This window comes from Haliaeetus albicilla, chromosome 26 (genome assembly GCF_947461875.1).
Source record: "Haliaeetus albicilla chromosome 26, bHalAlb1.1, whole genome shotgun sequence".
Classification (NCBI taxonomy): Eukaryota; Metazoa; Chordata; class Aves; order Accipitriformes; family Accipitridae; genus Haliaeetus; species Haliaeetus albicilla.
Genome location: NC_091508.1, coordinates 23,018,326 through 23,039,679, shown reverse-complemented (window position 1 = coordinate 23,039,679; position 21,354 = coordinate 23,018,326). Strand labels below are relative to the sequence as shown.

At 38.7% G+C, this 21,354-nt stretch overlaps 1 protein-coding gene across 3 annotated transcripts in view; it reads right to left on the bottom strand.

The window, feature by feature from the left end:
- Window positions 1–4,337: 4,337 nt before the first annotated feature.
- Window positions 4,338–21,354, bottom strand: part of ZBTB34 (zinc finger and BTB domain containing 34) — a 29,252-nt gene continuing 12,235 nt past the window's right edge. Inside the window, exons 1-3 of one of the 3 annotated variants that reach the window (XM_069771478.1) lie at window positions 20,461–20,584; window positions 11,244–11,366; window positions 4,338–9,933 (exon numbers count right to left, since the gene is read on the bottom strand). In XM_069771478.1, the coding sequence (XP_069627579.1) occupies window positions 8,412–9,933; window positions 11,244–11,284 (1,563 nt within the window). In that variant the 5' untranslated portion in view covers window positions 11,285–11,366; window positions 20,461–20,584 and the 3' untranslated portion in view covers window positions 4,338–8,411. Of the gene's footprint in view, window positions 9,934–11,243; window positions 11,367–20,460; window positions 20,585–21,354 lie in introns of those variants that run through there. The other 2 variants (XM_069771479.1, XM_069771480.1) reach the window with 2 other exon arrangements.

Sequence of the window (21,354 nt, the reverse complement as noted above, 5' to 3'; positions counted from 1 at the left end):
GCGGACAAAACAGACAAAGAAGGGGTCCTTTGAAGCTACCAGCCAGTTTACACAGGCAATTGACCTATGTCATCTCCTATCTGAGTACAGTGGAACTCCCCGTCTTTGTATCAGAATATCTTTTCTCTCTATAAAAGGAGAGAAGCCAATCTTAAGAAAGACTATTCAGGTACTGTGAAGTCTTCTGATGTATTATGAATGGATCTTGAAGTGATAGACACTGTGTTTTACACAATGCGAAAATTTTATTGTAACATCATTTCAGCTTTATTTGACTAGCTTGACAAGTTTTGACTCAAACCTACAAAGACAGTTTCTAATCTTGTTGCTTTGGTCATACCCCTTCATTGTTTTCCCAAGTTTTCTCTTCCAAAAGCAATTGTGTATCTTCACTTTTAAGGGCTCTTCCATTAATCCTCAATAGATCTATTTTCTTATCATCACATTTCACTTATATCTAGCCAGGGTCACTGTCCTTTGCCTGCTTACCATGTTTTCAAACAAGCACCTTTGTACTTTCTCTGATACTGCCTCATACTGATGAATTCTCCATCAACCTTGCAAAATCGCCTCAAAAAATCATCCTTCAAAACCCTCCTTTGTTTCAATGTCAGAAAAAGTCCACTGTGGGTGACTGAAAGTTGCCCATCTGACCAAAATCCTTCTATCTTTTCTTCTCCTGTCTACATCTGTTGTCTTTTGTTATACACAGTACAAGACTTCTGGGGAAGTCATGTAGGAACATGTCTTTCTTGATCATGTGTCTGATTTATAGTACCATGACAGTACAGACGGACACTTTTTCAGAGCTCTGTACTGCCTCCCTAAGCCTTCTGCTACACTCTATCATACAGGAGAAGATCTCCCCTGATACTATTTTACCCTTTTTTTCTGATGCCAGAACTTGAAAAGTTTCGCAGAAAGGGAGATCTCGTGCCCACTCAGCATTATTAGCTCCTATACACATAGTTCTTATGTAACTAGGAAAAAAACTCAGTTTGCACAGTGGACATAGAAGTATGAGCCTTCATAAAAGTACAACTTTTCTCTAATGCCCTTGACCAAACTCCAGTACATTCAGAGATAGGTGACCAGGACCAGTAGTCTACCGCTACCCATAGTGGCATATTTGCATTTTGCTATTGCTACAGTTTTGTGCTTTTCAAAAGAATACAATATTTAAATGTACCGAAAAAATGTAATTTAAAGGAAAGAATGTTTTATTTCATTAACAATTTAAGTTACTTTTATAATTCACAGTACCACTCATGCTATAGGGCACACTAGCCAGATGCTGTTGCACACATGCGTGCATGGTGCTCTGATGGTGCAAAGACATACATCCCATTCTTACTGAAAACCACATTTCCAGAAGCACCAGACATGCACTGCTTCTATGGGAAAGAAGTTCCTAATTCCTTTCCCTTCCCCCATCACTCCCGAAAAGTTTGGTGCCCTTAGGAACAGTATCTGTTCTAAAGCGTAAGTTTATCTGGAACTCCATAACTTGAGAAGCAATAGAAACAACATAAGACATGAACCTGTTGGAGCAGGTCCAGAGTGGGGCCACAAGGATGTTCAGGGGGCTGGAGCCCCTCTCCTGTGAGGACAGGCTGAGAGAGTTGGGCTTGTTCAGCCTGGAGAAGAGAAGGCTCCAGGCAGACCTTAGAGCAGCCTGCCAGTACCTAAAGGGGAGCTACAGGAAAGATGAGGAGGGACTTTTTACAAGGGCATGTAGTGATAGGACAAGGGGTAAGGGCGTTAGACTGAAAGAGGGTAGATGTAGATTAGATGTAAGGAAGAAGTTCTTCCTGGTGAGGTGGGGAGGCACTGGCACAGGTTGCCCAGAGAGGTTGTGGATGCCCCATCCCTGGCAGTGTTCAAGGCCAGGTCGGATGGGGCTTTGAGCAACCTGGTCTAGTGGAAGGTGTCCCTGCCCATGGCAGGGGGCTTGGAACGAGGTCATCTTTAAGGTCCCTTCCAACCCAAACCATTCTAGGATTCTATGAACTTAGACTATATTTACATAGCATTGTAAACAAAATACAGCATGTTTGTTTTGCTTGACTAACGCAAGTAAAAAGCAGCCAGCCATATCAAGGAGGAAACTTTCCACTTGCCTTCAAACAGAAATAGCTAAGAGATACCGGGGCCTGTGACTGATACTGCGGTGCAGCCCCTTCTGCGTACTCACATACTAAAGGCAATTTCCACAAGGTGCCCAGTGTTATGTAACATCTGTGCCAGCATCCAGTGCACAGACTCTGCTGTAAACAAATCTATGACATTTATAACGCAGTTGTTGAGGATCATGTCAGCTCACACTCTTCCCAACTCACAAGTCTGCACAGGAAACAGCTAAAGCTCCATGTATTACTGGTCTGTGCATAGAAACATGTAATGAAGGAAACAGCAAATATTTTCTGAAGGAACTGGTGAGCAGCTTGGCTCAAAAAATTAACTGCATCAAGTTCCATGGACACAACCTTGCTGCATCTTATTTCTAACCTCAATGGCTATCTGACAAGATGAGCAACTCCACCAACTCAAACAAAACATAACAGAACAAAAGTGTGGAGGGGAATATAAGAAGTATGCTATGTTCTGTCTCTCTGCTCTCTGGGTAAAAACAACATTGCATTTATTCCTAACAGTCATGTCCTGTTTACCCCTATTCTGCATTACTTGAGTTTTCAGACCTTACAAGCAAGGGGATTTGAACAGATATTTTGCTAAAATAGTCTGTAATTCTGAATTTGCCCATAGGGTCTCAGGTGACCAACCAACCAACCCACCCACAACCCCAAACCCCAGAGGCAGTCAAGGTAACTATATCCTTCAGCTGCATTAGCATTATATAAACATACCCTTTGCTGCCATGTGAGTTTAAAGATCATTTAAATTTAATTCAGCTTTACTATAGAACAAAAGTCTTTGCTGGCACACATCTCGTACAAAAAAACCTGGCAACAGTGTTGGTAAATTTTAACCAAATTTAATAGTATCAGCTGTGTTTTCATGAATATAAAGCAAAAAATCTTTCTGCAAAATTCCAGTTGTCCTGGGAATCTCAGCAAATCAGTGATAGTTTACAATTGGTTGAGGATATATTAACTCCTCCAAGAAGCTGCTTGTTACAAAGGCACTTAAAGAGTTGTCAACAGCCAGCTGGCACAAAACAAGTCAAGGCTGTGCTATCAGCTGAAGTAACTAAGCAGTTGCTGGCTACTCATGTTAAATTCAAGCTTGTGGGCTAGGAGGAGCTGTATCCTACACTTGCTGAAAACAGTATTAGCTCTACTGCTACATATAGCATAACATAAAATGCAAATGCCGCTGTGGAAGTTAAACATTACCTCCATACCCAACAGACTTAGCTCTGGCTTGGTGTTGACAGAGGGCCGCCACCCGGCCAGGTTTTTTGTTTTGCTTTGAGAGTTGAACAAGGTTTTGGAATGCAAAACTCAAATGATCATCTGTTCAGAACTCAATGAGCAATACTGGTAAAAAAGAGAAACTTCAAGAGTAGTTTGTCTCTAAAGATTTTTGATTCCTAGTTGGTACGTGAGTATTAAACTGCAACTTTTTATAACACTTGAGGAAAAGTATCTAAAATGCAAGTCCCTTGGTAATTAAATATCTATATGTAGACACTGACACCAGAGATTTGCTCTAGAAGCATTTTAATTTACAAACAGCAATTCCCATTGACTTTATACCATAAAAAAAGCAATTTACAAGCAAGAAACAAATTCATCCGAACAAAATAAAGCAGCACTGAAATATTCATGTCACAAATCTAAAAACAAAAGTGAATACGAGAGTAAAATATCATTTGAATAAATATTTTAAAATTCATGCTATAAAATAATCCTTAATGGCAAGTTATTAATTGTTACAGCATCAGCTTAGCTAGCTTCATTTACTTCATGTGGTGATGAAGTGTGGAGTTGTGAGGTTACCGGTTTATATTGCAAGATAATGACACCAAGTCAAGTCATTCAAACTGTTCAATTATTTATCATGAAAAACAACCATACAAATAAAAGTTATTTAAAAATACAATTTTTCAGTCAGAAACAAACACTGTTAAAATCGTGCAAGAGCTCTACCTCTAATCAGATATACAACCAGAGGCTTGCAATACAAGTCCAAAGGCTGAATTCATAGCATATGTAAATGGGAGAGACAGCAGTTTATTGTATCTACCATGGCAGGAGTTACTTACATAAACTAGAAGCAAACCTGCTCAGTTACTGATACTTAGCTTCACATCCCCTGAAGAAATACAGGAACACATGTCCCAGGCTTACTTGTTTGTTTAGCATTTTTTTAAAAAATGTAAACTTGCGTAACTTAAGTTAATGCTGTCACAGGGATGTGCAAGTAGTATTAAATCTACAATATTAAATACAACTATTCTGGCACTTGTTAAAATATATGTAAAATGCACACAGATTCTAAACTTTGAACATTTTGAATGACTTTACTAAACTTCCAATTCAATCACTGAGTATTATGAAATTTACAATTCATGAAATAAACAGATTCATATAAAGAATTTACATAATTCCCCAAATACTTTCAAATATAAAATTTAATAAATAACCCTGACCAGTCAAAAAGCACCATTCAAGGGTAAAATTCCCTTGGAAAATAGATTAGGTGTTGCATATTTGAGTCCCTTTCAATGGTTTCATGTGAAACCTGTTTAGAAAAATGACAATAAAAGAATCACAGTAAACTAATACAAAAATTCAAATAAGATATATATATATATATGTATTTAAAGGTAAAGCTCATTCAATCTTTTCCCAGCCCTTGATTTTATTCCTGCTGTTCTTCCCATAATTCAGCCTAAATATATTAAGAGGCCTCATTGTTTTATCTAAAAGTAAACCAAAGGCTTTAGCATAAAACATGAATTTATGCTTGGGAAGACTGCATTAAGAACTATCAATTTAGGCCTACAGTATATTCTGCTGAACAGTGAACAGATAGTATCCTTTATGCTATTGAAAGATTTCACACTAAAAAAGCAGAGCCAATCTTGAGGCCTTATTGACCAAACTGAACTTTTAATATACTGTAAGTATTTACAAAGCTATTTTCTAAATGTATTTACAAGTTTAAAAGAAATAATATGGAAGATAACTGATTAAGAAAACTAAAAAACCTGTTTAAACCCACAAACATTAGCAAAGGTATAAAATCCTTTATTTTCACAGTTTGTCATAATAGGTTAAACATCTAGAGGAAAGGACACTGTCACTGTTTTCACATTTGTCTATAATTAAAAAGGTAGATTAAGAAGAGACTCAATTATGAACCAGCCTATATAATTTCATGATTTATTTTGCTGTCAAATATTTCTTCACATATTTTATTGACTTCTGCATTTATTGTAAATGAAATGTGTAACAGCTCTGTGCTAACTTAAAACTGTACAGACACAAGACACTGTACAGTACTTCCATAATTTGCTTAAAATAACACAGCATACTCTGTTTTGGTGGACTTGTGAAATGAACTTCAGTCAGATAATGCTTCATGTTTCATGACAATGTTAATCCTGGCATACCATTATGTGACAAGGCACAATTTAATTGCTGTTGCCAGGTTTGAAGTTCGTTTTCTACCAGAGTCACACACTTTGTAAGTGTAAATGTAATGCCTGATGATGTTTTATGCTCACCTACATATGCATCCTTTGAAGCACTGTTGAACTTTACAGTACTGTGTTATGGCTTGATAATATATTAACACTGCTAGCAGTGGAAAGGGTAAATGGCATATCAACACGAATAGGAGCAAGCAGAACTTGCAAACTGCTGAATCATGATTTTGTAGAAAAAGTGATTATTTCCTGCCCCTTAACAGTCCCGTTACAATGTTTTGAACCTGAACCTGTACAATCAAAGTGATGTTGGTTTTTTGTTTGTTTTTGTCAGAGACAATTTTGGATAAGTCACTCTTTGGTAAACTCAAACCATTTTAATACATTTACAAATACAAAGAACTAGATTTAAATAATGTCAAGATTGTGACACAGAGAAATTCAAGAAATATAAAATTAGTACCCATATCCTGCTATCCTCAACACATACTTCCATGGAAAAAGTCACACTAAAGGCACCACAGCACAGGTCCAAGATAAAGGGTTAAGAATAACTGTACATTTCTTGAATTTTGCATGTCTCAAACTTAATTTATCAAAACACTTTTTTTTTTTGCATTTAATTACTTAAAACAAACATTTACGAAAAAATCAGTATCAAACACCAACATGTTTTTAAGTGGGTAAACATATAGACTACCTTCCCTAGACACAGACATATACTTTCCCTTACTGGAAACAAAAGTTGTATTGTTGCTTCAAGGAGAGAAGTATCTCCCCACCCTCTGCCTCTTTATTTATGCAGTTTGAGGCAAATTATGTACTGAATTTAACTGAAACTGCTCCAATGGAGCAGGTGGGGTTTATACTGTAAATCTGTATTTAGTGAAATTAATTCTTATTGCAGACTGTCACAATATTAAGAACTAGTGTATTTAATAAAGTTACTGCACAAATATGCCCCGACTTCACAGGAGCCAAAAAAGCTTTACAAGATAGCAAACCTACCTTTTTGCTTTCCCGTAATTTAGGAATGAGCTTTTATTTTCTAAATTTCAGGACTTAAACAGCATGTTCACAGATGTATTTTCAATATTTACTAAACAAACATAAGGCCCAATTATATAAAACCTGCATTTTAAAGAAGCATGTGATTAATTTAAATCTGTTCATCAGGTAGAATTTCACACAGTAGTGTTTGCCAGTTCACGCTTTTGAGGTCTGTTAAGCTATTGTTGTTTTTTTTTTGTTGTGGTTTGTTTGTTTGGGGTGGGTTTTTGCTTGTTTGTTTGTTGTTGGTTTTTGTTTGGGTTTTTTTGTGTGGTTTTTTTTTTGCTTTTGCTTAACTGTTACCATTATATTTCACATTTTATATATTATACTGACCTAAATGATGAAGTTAGCACCATATTAAAAAAACATTTGGTAAAACAAAAAGATTTAGAGTATTTTTAAAGTTGTTGGTAGTTCCTTTATGCAGAAAACCACTGAAAATAGTAGGGAAGCCATAGCAACTCTGTAATACTCACACATGAAATAACAGACATATTGCTCGAAATTCCCATAGAGTATTTGTTTTTTTTATACAAAAAAAAGTACAAATTCCAAGTGCTGACATATCACTTGGAGCTTTAAGTAGGAAGTCAATGTGCACCTGAAAACAGCTCTCTGTAAAGAGACCTATTAAAACACTGCTTGGAAATACTGTAGTTTAAACTACAACATCTCTCTCAGGTTTTAACCAACCATGAAGAGTGATGAATTTAAATTTAATTACCTGGTATGGTTCTACAGTACGAAATGAAGGTAGATTCTGAGGCCAGTAAAAACACATTTAAAACCACAATGCTACTTTTAGGTTTGCTAATATTTTTTATATATATATATATATATATAGATATATCTATCTCTATATATATAAAAAGGTCAGCACCACAGGTTGTCCAGCTTGCATTCTAGACAACTAACAAAACCCCTCAACAATTTAACCATAATTTAATAGATTTATGGCATTTGGTTTACATACGTTATAAAGCAAAGCTATTAAAACAATTAACTTTGCTCACTTTTGCACACAAAGTAATAGTGTAATAAAATGAAAACCAAACAACATTCTTTTAAAACCAAAACTATCCTCCCAAAGTCCAAAGTCCTAAATCCTAAGCAGAGAGGAGACCTAGCAGTTGAAAGAGTGGTACATGGTATAAACCTTGACATACTTTTACATTCACCTCAACCAGAATAGGAAAAGTGAAAGCATTTTATATATATAAAGCAAATTTATATATATAAACAGACTAACTACCAAAAACAGTTAGTAAAAGCAAACAGATTTCGTGACACACGGAAGGAATCAAAGTTATAATATTCTCTCTCCCCACTGCTGTGTAACTCATTACAAGCAACAGGATTTAAGAAATAAGGGAGATTACAGCTTCTTGGCATATCCAGCAGAGCTGTCAATCTTATTCTAATATCTTTCTCCACTGGAATTTGTGTCTTGCCAGATCAAACAGTAGGGACACTTTAGCAGAATCTTCTATCCTTTCCCCAGTACATTGCCTTTTATATTTTGAGCATCTTCAAAAGTAAAAAAAAAAACCAAATAACCCAGCCTCCTTCAAAAACAAAGAATACTTATGTAGTCTTCTCCAGAAACCATTTCAAACTGATTTCTAGAAGGTCGGGAAAATTAAAAGGCTGTTATACTTGTACTGAAGATTACTAAAAGAAAAAAAGATTTAAAAAATTCATTAGTAATGTGCTTGTTTGTGTTGCACTTAGAAGTAATATTTTAATCAGATGTGTTAGACATTGCATGAATTTCCATACTAGAATCCATAGCTTCAGAAGCCGAAGCATCATTATCTACTTTCTGTTCCACAAACGCTTCTGTTCTGTCTGGAGACTCTACCCTGTTTCTTACTTCTGTTACCCCAGGGTGATTTTTTCGCAAATGCTGGTTTAGTGTACCCTGGAAAGGAAAACATTTTCCACAGATCTCACAGCGAAAGGGCTTGTCATCTGTGTGACCACGAATATGATACTCAAGTTGGTCCTTGCGGGTATATTTCTTCCCACAATATTTGCACACGAAAGGAGTTATTCCCATGTGCAATCGCATGTGTCGATCAAGGCTCCCCTTCTGGTTGAAAGACTTTCCACAGTAAATACAAATTAGCCTCTCGTTGTATGGATACCAATGACCTCTTGTATTTCTTTCCCGTGGACTATTTTCATATCCTGGGTTACTCACCATGGATTCACTGTCAGCCCCTTGCACCAAGCCCTGAACATCACTATGCAAGTGACCAGCGGATACCCGTTTTTGGCGTGCACGACCCCCTCTGAAACAGCTCAGCATTGACCTTGAAGGACTCGTATTGCTCAAGCTTCCGAAGGCTTCAGACACACCTGTAGCCTGTGATGAGGCATGGGTGAACGAATAAACATGTTGTAAGACAGACCCATAGGAACCAACATTTACTGCCACCACTTGCTCTCCATCCACCATTTCAGTATGATATCCATCATCCCCAAGGGAAGAGCTATCAGAGCAGCTTGGCCTGTCGGACTTCTCCATTTTAACTTTCACCTCTGCAATCTGACTTTCCCTTACTATCAGGTCTCCTTGCTCATGATCACCTTCAATCTGAATCTCATATTCAGAGATACTCCCACTGCTTCCTCGATCTGAATGCCCTTCTTCTTGCAGACGACTACGCAGAGTTTTGCCTGGAGTAGTTTCCATCCTAAGATCGCTGCCTGCTGTTGACTGTCGCACCTGAGAGCAATAGGGGGGAGATATCTCAATAGGATTGGCAAAGTAGCTGCTGTCTTTAACTCCATTGCGATTTTCTGAATTTTCTTCAGCACCAACAGTGACAGAGTCAACATCACCAACACTGATCTTTGAATGAATACTCTCCAGTATCTGTGTGCATTTATCAATGACACACTGCATCTGTAGAAAGCTAGCTGCAGTTAGAAAACTAACAACATCCTTCAGCTGTAAGGACATCCTTCCAGTGTAACAAAAAGAAAGCAGCTGTTCAAAAACATTGGGATTTTTAATAACTGATATTGATAAGCCACTCATGGTGCTTAATGCTGAATGGTCACGGAAATAGGGAGAACTGGCAGCTAAGACAGCTTTATGGGCTCGAAATGGCTGACCCTGAATATGCACAATTATGTCACATAGCTTTCCTTGCAAGCGGAGTTCATTTAACTGGCTCAGAACAGTGTTGCTGTACTCGGGCACATCAAACTGAATGAAACTGCTGCTGTCCATTTCTACTGATGTAAAGAGTAATCTGAAAGAAAAATGAGAAGATTTACAACTGAGAATGAATACAGTTTTCTATTTCAAAAATAAATGCTTGCACGTTAAAGTTAAATCACCACATTGATCTGATTAAGGTGCATTACAACAAAACGGTATAAATACTTGATACAATAAAAAAATAGAGTCTTAATCTACCCATTTCTTGCATTTCTATAATTTGAATTATCCCACTGCAACATTCACAATTCAACTGCTCATAATAACACCACAGGCTCCCTGGGACAGCCTATGTCCTAAAAGGAACTTCGCAATTTCCCTCCCTGGTAAGAACGGCAGAACAATACCCTCACCCTCCCAAAAGAATATTAATTTTATAGTCACTGGGCAAGTTAAAAACTTCAGAAACTTCAGTAGGTCTTCAAGCCAGATACTACATTGATACTTGCAGGGAACTGCATTGTTAAATTGCCCAGGTATGATTTTTGGAAGGTACTTCATGAAGTTTGAAAAACCTGCTAAAGAAAAGCCACAGGCACATATATGTGAGTGTGTGTGTGCATAAACACACACACACACCAATATATATATATATAAAAAAATATTCCTTAGGTCTAGATATGCCAAATTTATTTCAGAGGAGATAAATATACTATACCAGTGACATTTCTGTTTAAACTTTTACTTCCTTAAAAAAAAATTTCAGTCATTCTGTAAGAAAAGTAAAAATCACTCTTTCAACAGTCACATCACAAAACAAGGAAATCCTCGTGAAAGGAAACATTTAAGTGCAGACTCAATTCCAAGATATTTACCCAGTGTGTCAGCGGTTCCCAGAGAATAATGAATTTGTGTCAATGTGCAAGGCAGCATTTGAAGGCAAACTGTTTGAGCCACCCATGGACTTTCAATTTTTTTTTTTTAAATTTCCTTTTGTGATTTTTTTTTTTAAATAAACCATGATGTGAACATTGATACTTATCTGACACAGCAGTGATTTCCTAGCTAAAATGATTTGGCATTTAAATTCTAACCTAACCCAAAAGCCATGGCTACTCAAACTTGCCTGAAAGACTGGGAAAGGATGTTCCAAGAGGCTTTAGAGAAATCTATACATTTCAAAACAAGATCTAAAGAAAAGCACTTTACCAGTTTCATAGAGTATTATCATAAAAAGCACACACACACACTTGTTCCCTTGAGAGTGTCTATCTGTAGCAGACATCACCTCACATTTCTGAGACCGGGCCACTAATCAAGTGCCCAAGAATCTTCAGACTTTTATTGCTATTATTGTTCTTATTAATGCAGAAGTCTAAACACATAATATTGCCACCATACCTGCTTTTCCAATTGAAAAAATTGATCTCAACATCATCCATTGACTTCTGATGCAGGAAGCATGTCCAATGTATCACAACATACTAGCAGATTTTTTTTTCTATTTATGTCTTATGTTACATGCTGTAATGGGACATATGAACAATTTAAATCAAATTATGAAAATTCATGCACTCTAAAAGTCAAATCAACAGGTAGGAATATGATAAAAAGCCTACAAGGGAGAACTGGAGCTATATCAGCTGACTGTCACTTAAAACTAACATTCATAATCTTCACAAATGGAAGTTCTTTTCAGCAGAGAAACAAGACAGCCAGCTTCCTGACTTGACTAACATTACGTCTGATTTAGAAAACTGTCAAAAACTGTCCCAGAGCATTCAAAATCAGGTTACCAGAGTTGCTAAACATGTTCTTTAAGTTACCAATGTGTCACAGATTAAAATGGGTAAACCAGACTTCATGAGTTTTTACAGTTGTTATGTAAAAGCAGGTGAAAAGACGTTTTATATGCTCTTATATCCAATGAGGGAAATAAGGACTAAAAGGTGGTTAACAGAAGTGATGCGATCGCAGCCATCTATACAAAGATAGCTTTGGCAGGACAGTTCTTTTATTCAGTGAACAAAGCTACGAAATGATTCAGAGCTTGTGAACCAATGCAAGTCAGACATAGGTCAGAAATCAAACATTACAACAAACAAACAAAACCCAATCTAACAGTGGTGTAGTTAAGCGGCAAGATTAACCTTGTTATTCCAAGCATCCCTGCATGTTGTACAAAGAACCACTGTTCAAGTCCCTAGCAGATGAATCCACTCCATTGGGAAGAGAGAAGTCTCAGCAGTTAAGATACATGTTTGTCAACTTCCCTCTCATTTGACAGGGCAGCAGGCTTCCTTACAAACCCAACATAGGTCACTACCTTTAATTTGTGGGGCTTATGAGCTATGCAGAGATGCAACATCAGGACATTCCTGATTAAGCTTCTCTTTGCTAAGTGGAGGAAGAGCTTTTGTTGACCTGAAGTGACATGAATTGACAAGTTACCTAGGTTGAGGACTGTGAACAAACTGCAAGACCAGTCCCCAGGAGCAATAACTTGCCATTCCTTCATCATTTTGGATCCTTGAGCTGAGGAACCAGATCTTGGTTAAGCCTCACTCAAATCCCGTCAGAAATTACTCCTTTTTTTTTTTTTGAGTCTAGAATGTACAGAAAGGTTGTCACTTTCTATAAGTGGCCTTCCTCCTTGCCCCATACTTCCCTAAGGGCTCTTACTCAGTGAAATAGGGAAAAACTTAGTCCTAGACCAAATATTAAAATGCAACCTGTCACCACTAGCACTAGTCCAGACAGAAGGAATGAATTAACGATAGGCGCCTGAGTAGAAAGAAGATGGACATTTTATGCCTTACCATGGAGAAAAAAAATTATGTTCTTTTGATCATGGCATCTTAGCATCTCCTGATAAATTCATGCTCCCTAGGGCATGGCCACACATTGAAAATGGACTGTGAACACATGCCAGAGAAAGCATGAGAACCAGGAAGAAAGGTACACCAAGAGGAAAGGGATCCTCACCAATCCTTGCACATCGCAACTCTGTTAGAACATCTAATTATCTCCACAGGCATCTATACCTATAAGCAATTCCACATCCTTGTTCTCAGAGTTGTTTCATCTTTCTTTTGGGAAACAAAGCATCTTCTTTTCCTTAAAATGAGGAGTAAACAGCACAAATCCTCATAGTGAGTGGAGAGGATGGTGGAGTGAGGTCTGTAAGTCTCGCTGTCAAGTGTAGCAGGTAAGCAGTAAAAACCAGAAATGGGCATCAAAGGAACATACAGTATTGCTTTGAAAGCAAACAAACAGATCAAGTACACAAAACACAGCCCAAAAAGCAGTGGACAATGAGTTTCTATACCCATCTGCTCTTAAAAAAGAAAGTGAACAAGCTACAACATGCACTTGTGACTACTCTTCCACCTTAGTTTCTTCCTTTGAAGATGCATGCTTCCTGTGATCTTGAAAACATCTGTAGAAAGCTAGGGTTAAATAACACGAATTTTGAACAGCAGCAGCACTTGACAGAAGGGAACCCTTCTTTTGCTTTCAGCCAAACTCTGAAATCTCTAGTTGAAGAGGTCCTGGAACTGATGAGGTTGTCAACGAACACCACATTCAGGAGTAGGCAGGACTGTAGCAGGAACAGCACTGAGACTGCAGTAATTTTGCTGGGGTTAGTACCAGGGCACCCCAACTTTCTTGCACCAAATTAGGAAGGCAAGACCCGGGGAAAAAAATCTGGGCATTACACACATCAGAGAAGCAGGCACCACTAGCAATGTTTTATTGATAAATAATGGTTAGAAGAAGAATGATCTTATTTATTCACATAAATCCTCAGTGTCACTATCTAGAAAATAAAAGTAATCTTTATATTCCCATACACAAGAAGGTTTTGTTTTACTTTATTTGTATACAGAATCAAGTTAGCAGTTCCATAATTCCAGTAGAATTAACCAAAATATTGTTCAGCAGGGTACTGTACCATGACAATACTCAATTATTCATCAATGCTGGCAGGCCAGTAGCTCTTTCAAGACAATACGATTTATGGTTGAAGTACTTCTGAAACTGTCCTGGAAGATAACTACAGTTTGAAAAGGCTAATAAGAAACCCTCAATTTTTTAACAGCTTCCTCCAAGTTGAAATGTCTCCCTAACCTCTCCTCTTTTGGCGTGAGGCGAGTAGTGTTAAACTGAAGCAGAAAGGTACTCTAAAAACTCAGATTAACTTTGGACACATCCACTGTATGCTCTAATGAAAAAAATTCTCTCTACAGGTAACCAGACAGTCATAAGGAACCTTTGCTTCCCAAAGCAATGAGAATATAATTACTTTAATTCACATAACAATTCTTTATAGAATTAGCAGAGGTGAAGAAAAAAAAAATTAATGTGTAGTCAGAAGTCACATCCAGTACCTTCCATGATATTTCAGCACATGCAGAGGTAACCTGTGTTCTTTAGGTCCAAGACCACAGTACAGTAGTTCAGAATGAAGACAATTTTATTTGTATTATACAAACTCAAGCATTTTGGGGGTAGTGAGAACTAAGACAACTCATAGCAATGTTAGGTACTCTCATTGTTGAAAAGTAATGCATTTTGTCTTGCTTTAGCTTCCATCCCGGACTGTGGGATAGTGTAATGTTAGGTTAAAGTCCTGTAAAACTTAAGTGCACCTCTGGGCACCTGTCTATGAATAGGTCCTCTCTCAACCTTCCTGCATAAGTAGGTCAAAGTGTTTAAGGTTTTCATAGATATTATGTATCCAAGAAATTGGCTGAAGGCTTTCTAGTTTTAAAGCACAGGCCAGAACTGGACACTAAGTTCACTAAGTCGTAGCAGGGCTCTGTGTTGAGCCTCCTGTCTATTTCTGTAGGAGATGATCCAGTCACACTCGAAAGAATCATATCAATTCTCTTTGCATCTGCATTACATTTATTCATCAGGGTCTTATACAGCAAACGTAGACCATAGTACGAATTTACTAGTAGTGGATCACTGCCCTATATCTTCAAACAAAAGTGTTCATTGAAGTAACCTGTGAACATGAGAGTGATAGGCATTTAACATTTCTCGTTAGATGTCAAAAGAAACTTATTTTAAAAATTATGTTCTATGAAAGCTCTTATTTCACTTAAAAAAACAAGAATAGATGGTGACAAAATACATTTGGTATTTAATTTTACTGACATCATACAGTAGCAGCAGGGAAGCATCATATAACTACAACACGAAGCTGTATGTCTGCCAACGTCGTATTAGTTTCTGCTTCTAAGTCTGCACCTGTTTAATTTCTTTCACTCACTGATGTATGATTCGCCGCTCTCATAGACAGGTGAATGATACAAATAATGCTCATTTTAACTCACACAAAGGTGTGAGAAAAGATCCCTTGCATTTTCTTTAGTTAGTTCTGCAACATGGGTTCCTTGGGAAAAAAACACATTACAAATCATTACTGTTGTAGCATGTGTCTGAAAAGTACATAGAAAAGTTAGGAGGATCATAAAGAAAATTAAGATTAAAATAAAAAAGTGCTCCATGACACCAAGAATGGATACTCCATACATTACTGCTCACAATATAGAGAAAAAGCAAGAACAGAAACAGGTATTTGTATAAATCAGCACACTCCTCCCCTACATTTTGTAGGATTCAGTATTTACTACACCATCTGTGAGAACTTAAGACATCATTGCAAAAATGTATCATCACTCAAGAGAATTTTAACCTAAGAATGCAACACAATCAGCTGTGATCATGAAAGTTTTAGGGCAAAAATCTTCATCATTCTCACTCTTTTCAGTTTGTATTTGCCTTAGTCTTCAGATTACAGCAGCCACAATAATTAATGCTAGCTGTACGAAAGAAAAACTGCAATCAGATATGTCACAGTCTAGGGGCATTTCTAAGACAGTCCTCTTTAAATAATCTTTGGAAACAGGGAAGAAACTGATCATATAACCTTTTACCAGTTTATACCTCTCCTAACAGTAAAGTATTATATTCTCTTTTAAAAGTCAACATATAGTGCCCTTGGATGGCCTTATGTAGCATGACACACAGCACTGCTGCTTCACTTAAAATCTGGCCCGCAAAGTATGGTAAGCTTCCCTACAGCTAGAAAACAGATTTTAATACTGCAGTCATTGAAAAAAGAAAAAAAAAAAAGAAAAAAAAAAAGAAAAAAAAAAAGAAAAAAAAAAAGAAAAAAAAAAAGAAAAAAAAAAAGAGGGAAAAAAAAAGCTACTATCCCAACAATTGAGATAGTTTTGTGCAGAACTATAACACACTTATAATAATATAAACAGTACTATGTAAATACATAGCATTTGCTTTTGCATCAATTCTTCCTAAATTCGAGTAGCTATTTTCTTAAGAACTCTCCAGCCTTTAAAGATCATGAAGGAGACTAAATTATTTTATATTTATCTTGAGTGAGATAATCAGATACTACTTGTTTCTGCAGATTTAAAAATCAATTGCACCAAAAGTTTTTCCAGAAACACACACAATAAATAATAAAAGTAGAGCCTTGTGTATTTTCAGCTCATCCATGCAGTCTATTTTGTGGTATACACAACACACTGCCAGAGGCATCCTCCTGGTGACAGAAAATACACCTAATAACATACTTCTCCATGTAATTTATGCACTAAAATCATAGACATACATAGACATATGTATTTATAAATTTAAAACAATTCTTTTAAACCACAGAAAGAATGATTGGGGGAATGTTTCTACTTGATACTTAAGGGAATGCTTGGAGCTTAATGGAAGGGATATATAAAATAAGTCTTTGTGTACTAACTAGATTTTTCTAAACTTGGACTGCACTACATAGAACTAATATTTAAAAGCTCTTTAGCATAACATTTATCACATAAATCATAGCACTACAGTAAGCAAAAAAATTGTTGAAAACTTTGCTCTTTCTGAATCTGACCACCTAGATGTTCTCTTGTAGCAGTAATTCACAAGCACGTGCCTGCTAACTAAAACCAAAGAAATTAACGACACAAAGCAATAGGCTTTAAGATTGGTGGTAAAATTGCAAGTATCTGCTTGACCACATAAAGTGACAGTTTCATCCATCTTCTTTCAAAGCTTCCCTTGAATGGAATATTAAACAAGTATGGACTTACTGCTCAAGTATTTGTCATGTCAAACAAGATCATTTCCTAAATCATTCTTACTTATACTCTTCTTTTGTGAACTCTTGGTTTCCAAAGAATTACAAAGCCAAATTCTAGAAGCATTATTATCCATAGAAGAATAAAATCAAACAAAATATCTGCTTAGGTTGATTTGCAGTCTTTTGTTTTTAAACTCACTCAAATATATTTAAACTTAGGCACACTGGAAAGTACAACCAGAGAAACTGCCGCCTGTTAACATGAAATTTTGGTATCTCAGAATACATAAGTGACTGTCATGGACTCAGATGGAAGTTCATAAAAGAGATGATATGCAGATCCTAAGAGATGCTACAGCACAACAGAAAATTCTGTTAATATTTCTGCTGCAGCATGAAGTTTTGTTTTGTTTGCAGCTTCTCCAACAGGATAAAATGCACTTTATTTACGGCATCTTTTACATCTACAGTGATCTCAAAACCATTTCCAGCTCAGTTCAACACATCATTCTGTTAGATTTGCCTCCGACAGGTAAATAAAACTGCCAGTATGATTAAAAACAGCTAGCACAAGCCTATGTTTACATATACACTCCTGGCCTATACTTTTGTTAAGCTCAGTACTATTTTGAACAGTCTACAGTATGGTTGATTCCTGATTCAAAAGCCATCATAAAAAAACCCAACCAAAAACCAAACCCTAAATGAAAGCTAAGCTACCTTTCTAGTAATCTAATAACAGTGATGCAAAAGTTATGGGAATGACCACATCTCTCAAAAATAAATGGCTATGGAAGCAATTAGTTCCTTTCATAACAAAATAGGATTTCAAATCCTCATTCCTCCAAATGTTAACCATTCACAAATCACTCTAAAGATTTAATTCACAACGTCTGTTAAGTTTTGGGAAAGCTTGAACTAAGCTTAAAAAAGTGCCCATTGGAATCAAAGGAAATATAGACAGTTTGGCCAAAACTTGAAATAGTGAATTATGTGTAGTAAAGCATACATTAAAAGGTGCATATGCCTCATTATTCATCGGAAAACAGCTTTGAAAATGAGTCTGCTTCACTTCTGTTTTAGACTAAAATACAGAATCTGTTATAGTAGTAGAGACTACACAGCAATTAGAAACTTCATTACATTACCTTATAAAAACGCAGGAAAACTCCAGTTTCCTCAGAAACTGAAGCCAGATAGTACAGGCTGAAATGTAGTTACTAGAAAACTTAGTTCTTGCACACTTTCATCAGTAGATATCAGAACACTACAGTGAAAGCCAACATCGTTAGCCCTCCTCTGCAGACACACAGGTAACACTCTACTCAAAGTACTAAACATCTGCAGTGAAATCAAGAGTAAAACTCATGTCTGTCAGGCAAGGACTCCTAAAGCGTCACAGAACATGATCCCATCATTTGCATGGGTAAGCAATACATTAAACCCCAACACTCTTTGCAGAAAATTTTTTACTAACTTCAGATCTAATAAAAATTGGAAAGGATTTATTTTTACCTCACCAACATTCACAACATGATGAATAGAAAACCACTTGAAGGAGTGGATGATTTTAACATCAAAATTGAAAACAATTAATTTATATGTATGTATATGCATACACACACATAAATACACACATGCTAATATCAATAACACTACAAACCTATTCTCAATACTTAGTAGGGTGCAGCAGGGAAATTACTGGAACTGCATATTTAGCATTTCATAGAAAAAAACCAAACAGGAGCCTCTTATTTGAGCAAATATCCAAAGAAAGCAGTTGTGAAACTGAAGTCCAAGGGCCACCTTCGTCCCTTATTCTCAAATTGTCTTCCTCACAATTGCTTGCCTGTATGGAAGTGATTAAAAGAGTAAATATAAAACAACTATTGATGCATAAACAAAGTTTCACCCAACGATTAGAAGCCTCAATACAAATAATCTCTAAATTTTGGCTCTAGAAGTCAAATTACTACAAAAGCAGTTACAGGTATGTAACTGTTTCTGAATGTGGAAGAAAAAAGTTACTAGGAGGCAAACTGGAGATAGCCAAGATCAGCAGAATTATTGTATCAAATAAATAAAACAAAGGGGCATATTTATGATACATACACTTTAAATCAGCAAGATCTTACAGTTAATGATCACAAACTTTTATTTTGTGCACAGATTTCATAATATACCCATTACGTAATCCTAAATAGTTACTGTCCACATTTTCTGAAAACATCTGACATCTTTGAGGTGTATGCTTTGAGAAGCCACTATCAGCATAAAAAAACGCCACCCAACTGGTAGCATTAGACTTGCAATATATAGATATACCCAGAACTAAGAAGTGGGGAGAGAGAGGAGGGGGAGAAGGCTTTTGTACCTTCTGCTATTACAATGATAAATGATTTGCTACCAAGGGAATACTTGGGTTAGTATTATGCATTTTAATCTATCTACTTTCTTTCTTTTTTTTTTTTTTCTTTTTAAATCTCTTCATCAGATCATAACTTTTTGGCTCCAATGTTTCCTCTAAGCAATGGAGTAGCTATATTCTCGAGGTATCAGCAACATTTTTTTCAGCAGATTTGAAGCAGCCTGAAGAACACATTTTCATAGAATTTTCCCAGTCCGTCACTTCTGATAGACTGAGCATTTTGTAGTTCTCATTGAACAGGCAATGAAGCACAGGCACATCCTGATTCCAGATTATGAGAACTCTGTAACACGTAACAACTGTAGTACAGCTAGTCTATGCCGCTTTTTTTTTTTCCCCTGGCAACCAGGCTCTCCCATATCAACGTTTCTGAGGCTGTTCAGGCTCGTTCCAAATTCACTCCCAACTCTGGTTTACTCTAAAATAAATCCAATCCTGCGTGCTACGCACACCTGCAGGGATTTCAAAGGGCCTTCGCGATTACAGAGATGGGGGCTTCACTAGCGCTTCCAGCTCCTCTAAGGGAACATCAGCCGCTGAAGGGCCCGCCAGCTCCCGGCAGTACCACCACAGAGGGTGCTGGTCTCAGCCCGCTTCAACCGGCCAAGCCCACCGTGCCAGTTATTTCGTGCCTCGCTCGGCTGAGCAGAAGACCGAGGCACAGGCGCATTCGCCCTGCCTACCAGCAAGCCAAAATTACACTAGAGACTCAGACTCGGGTTACGCGACGACAGCTTCTGGCAGAGGAGGCTGGAAGCGGAGCAACCCCGGCGGAGCCGGGATCGGTCGCCGCAGCACAGCCGCTGCCGCCGCTTCCCGGCGGCCCGCGTCGCGGCTCGCCCCCCGCGACAGCCGGCCGGCCGCAGAGCCGAGCCCTCGCCCGCTGTGGTACGGGCCCGCGGCCGAGCCCCGCGCCGCGACCGGGCCGCCCGGCCCGCGGCCGCCGCCCCTGCGGGGCCCTGTCAGGGCGCCAGGACCCCCTTCCCAGAGAACGGCCTCCGTCCCGCCCGGCAGCCGCCGCGTCGGCCCTCGGGCCAGGCGCCCGCTAGCGGCGCGCTGGCCCACCCGCCGCTCACCTGGAGCTGTCAGCGTCTTTCACATGGCGGGTCACCGGCCCGGCCCGGCCCGGCCCGTCTCCTGCCCGCTCCCACCGCCGCTTCCCGCCCGCTCCCACAGCTACTCGCACCCGGAACCGATTCCGCTGGCGGCGCTTCCGCTTCCTGGTGACGTGCGCCGGCAGCGGGCGGGGGCGCTCCCCGCGCACCGGGAGCGGCGGGCAGGAGCCGGCCCCTCGCCGCCGCGCCGCTCAGCCCCCCGGGTCGGACGCGCTCCCGGCGGCCGCCGAACCTGGGGCCCGCATCGCGGCCGGGGAGGGCCGGCGTCTCCCGTGCAGCACGAAGACAGACGGGAGTTTAAGCCTTTGCTGCGGTCGGTGCGTACGCGGGCAAATCCGTCCCTCGGGCTCTCACGGTGCTTGGCTTCCTAACGTAACGCGCATTCAAAAAGGTACCGGTAGTGGAGGATTTAAAACAAATGAGAACAAAGGCGTCAGAGATTACTGTGAGCAGCTCAGCATGACACCAGAAGCGTTCCTCGCTGGAGGGGTACGCTCTCCCGCCTTTGGAGACACCGGTCGTTTTTGTCCCGCAGCCTCGGGCACGCCTCAGACGGCACACCCGTCTGGGAGCACGGAGATGCAGCGAGGAAGCTTTTAGGAGAGGACCACCCCCCAGCTGTGAACTACCACCTTTACTGACCACCCTAACCGAGGAATTAAAGAGTTGACTCGTGCTACACTGCCCTTGTAACTTACACAAATTGCTTTAGCAAGCATGCACGTGTTTTTTGAGCTTATCTTGCATATGCTTGTAGTTCGCGTTGGGCAACGATTCACTGTTTTACCAGACAGTTCACGTGCTGCTCGATAAAAGTCAGTGAACGCTGCCAGTAGGTACCGCTGGGATATCCAC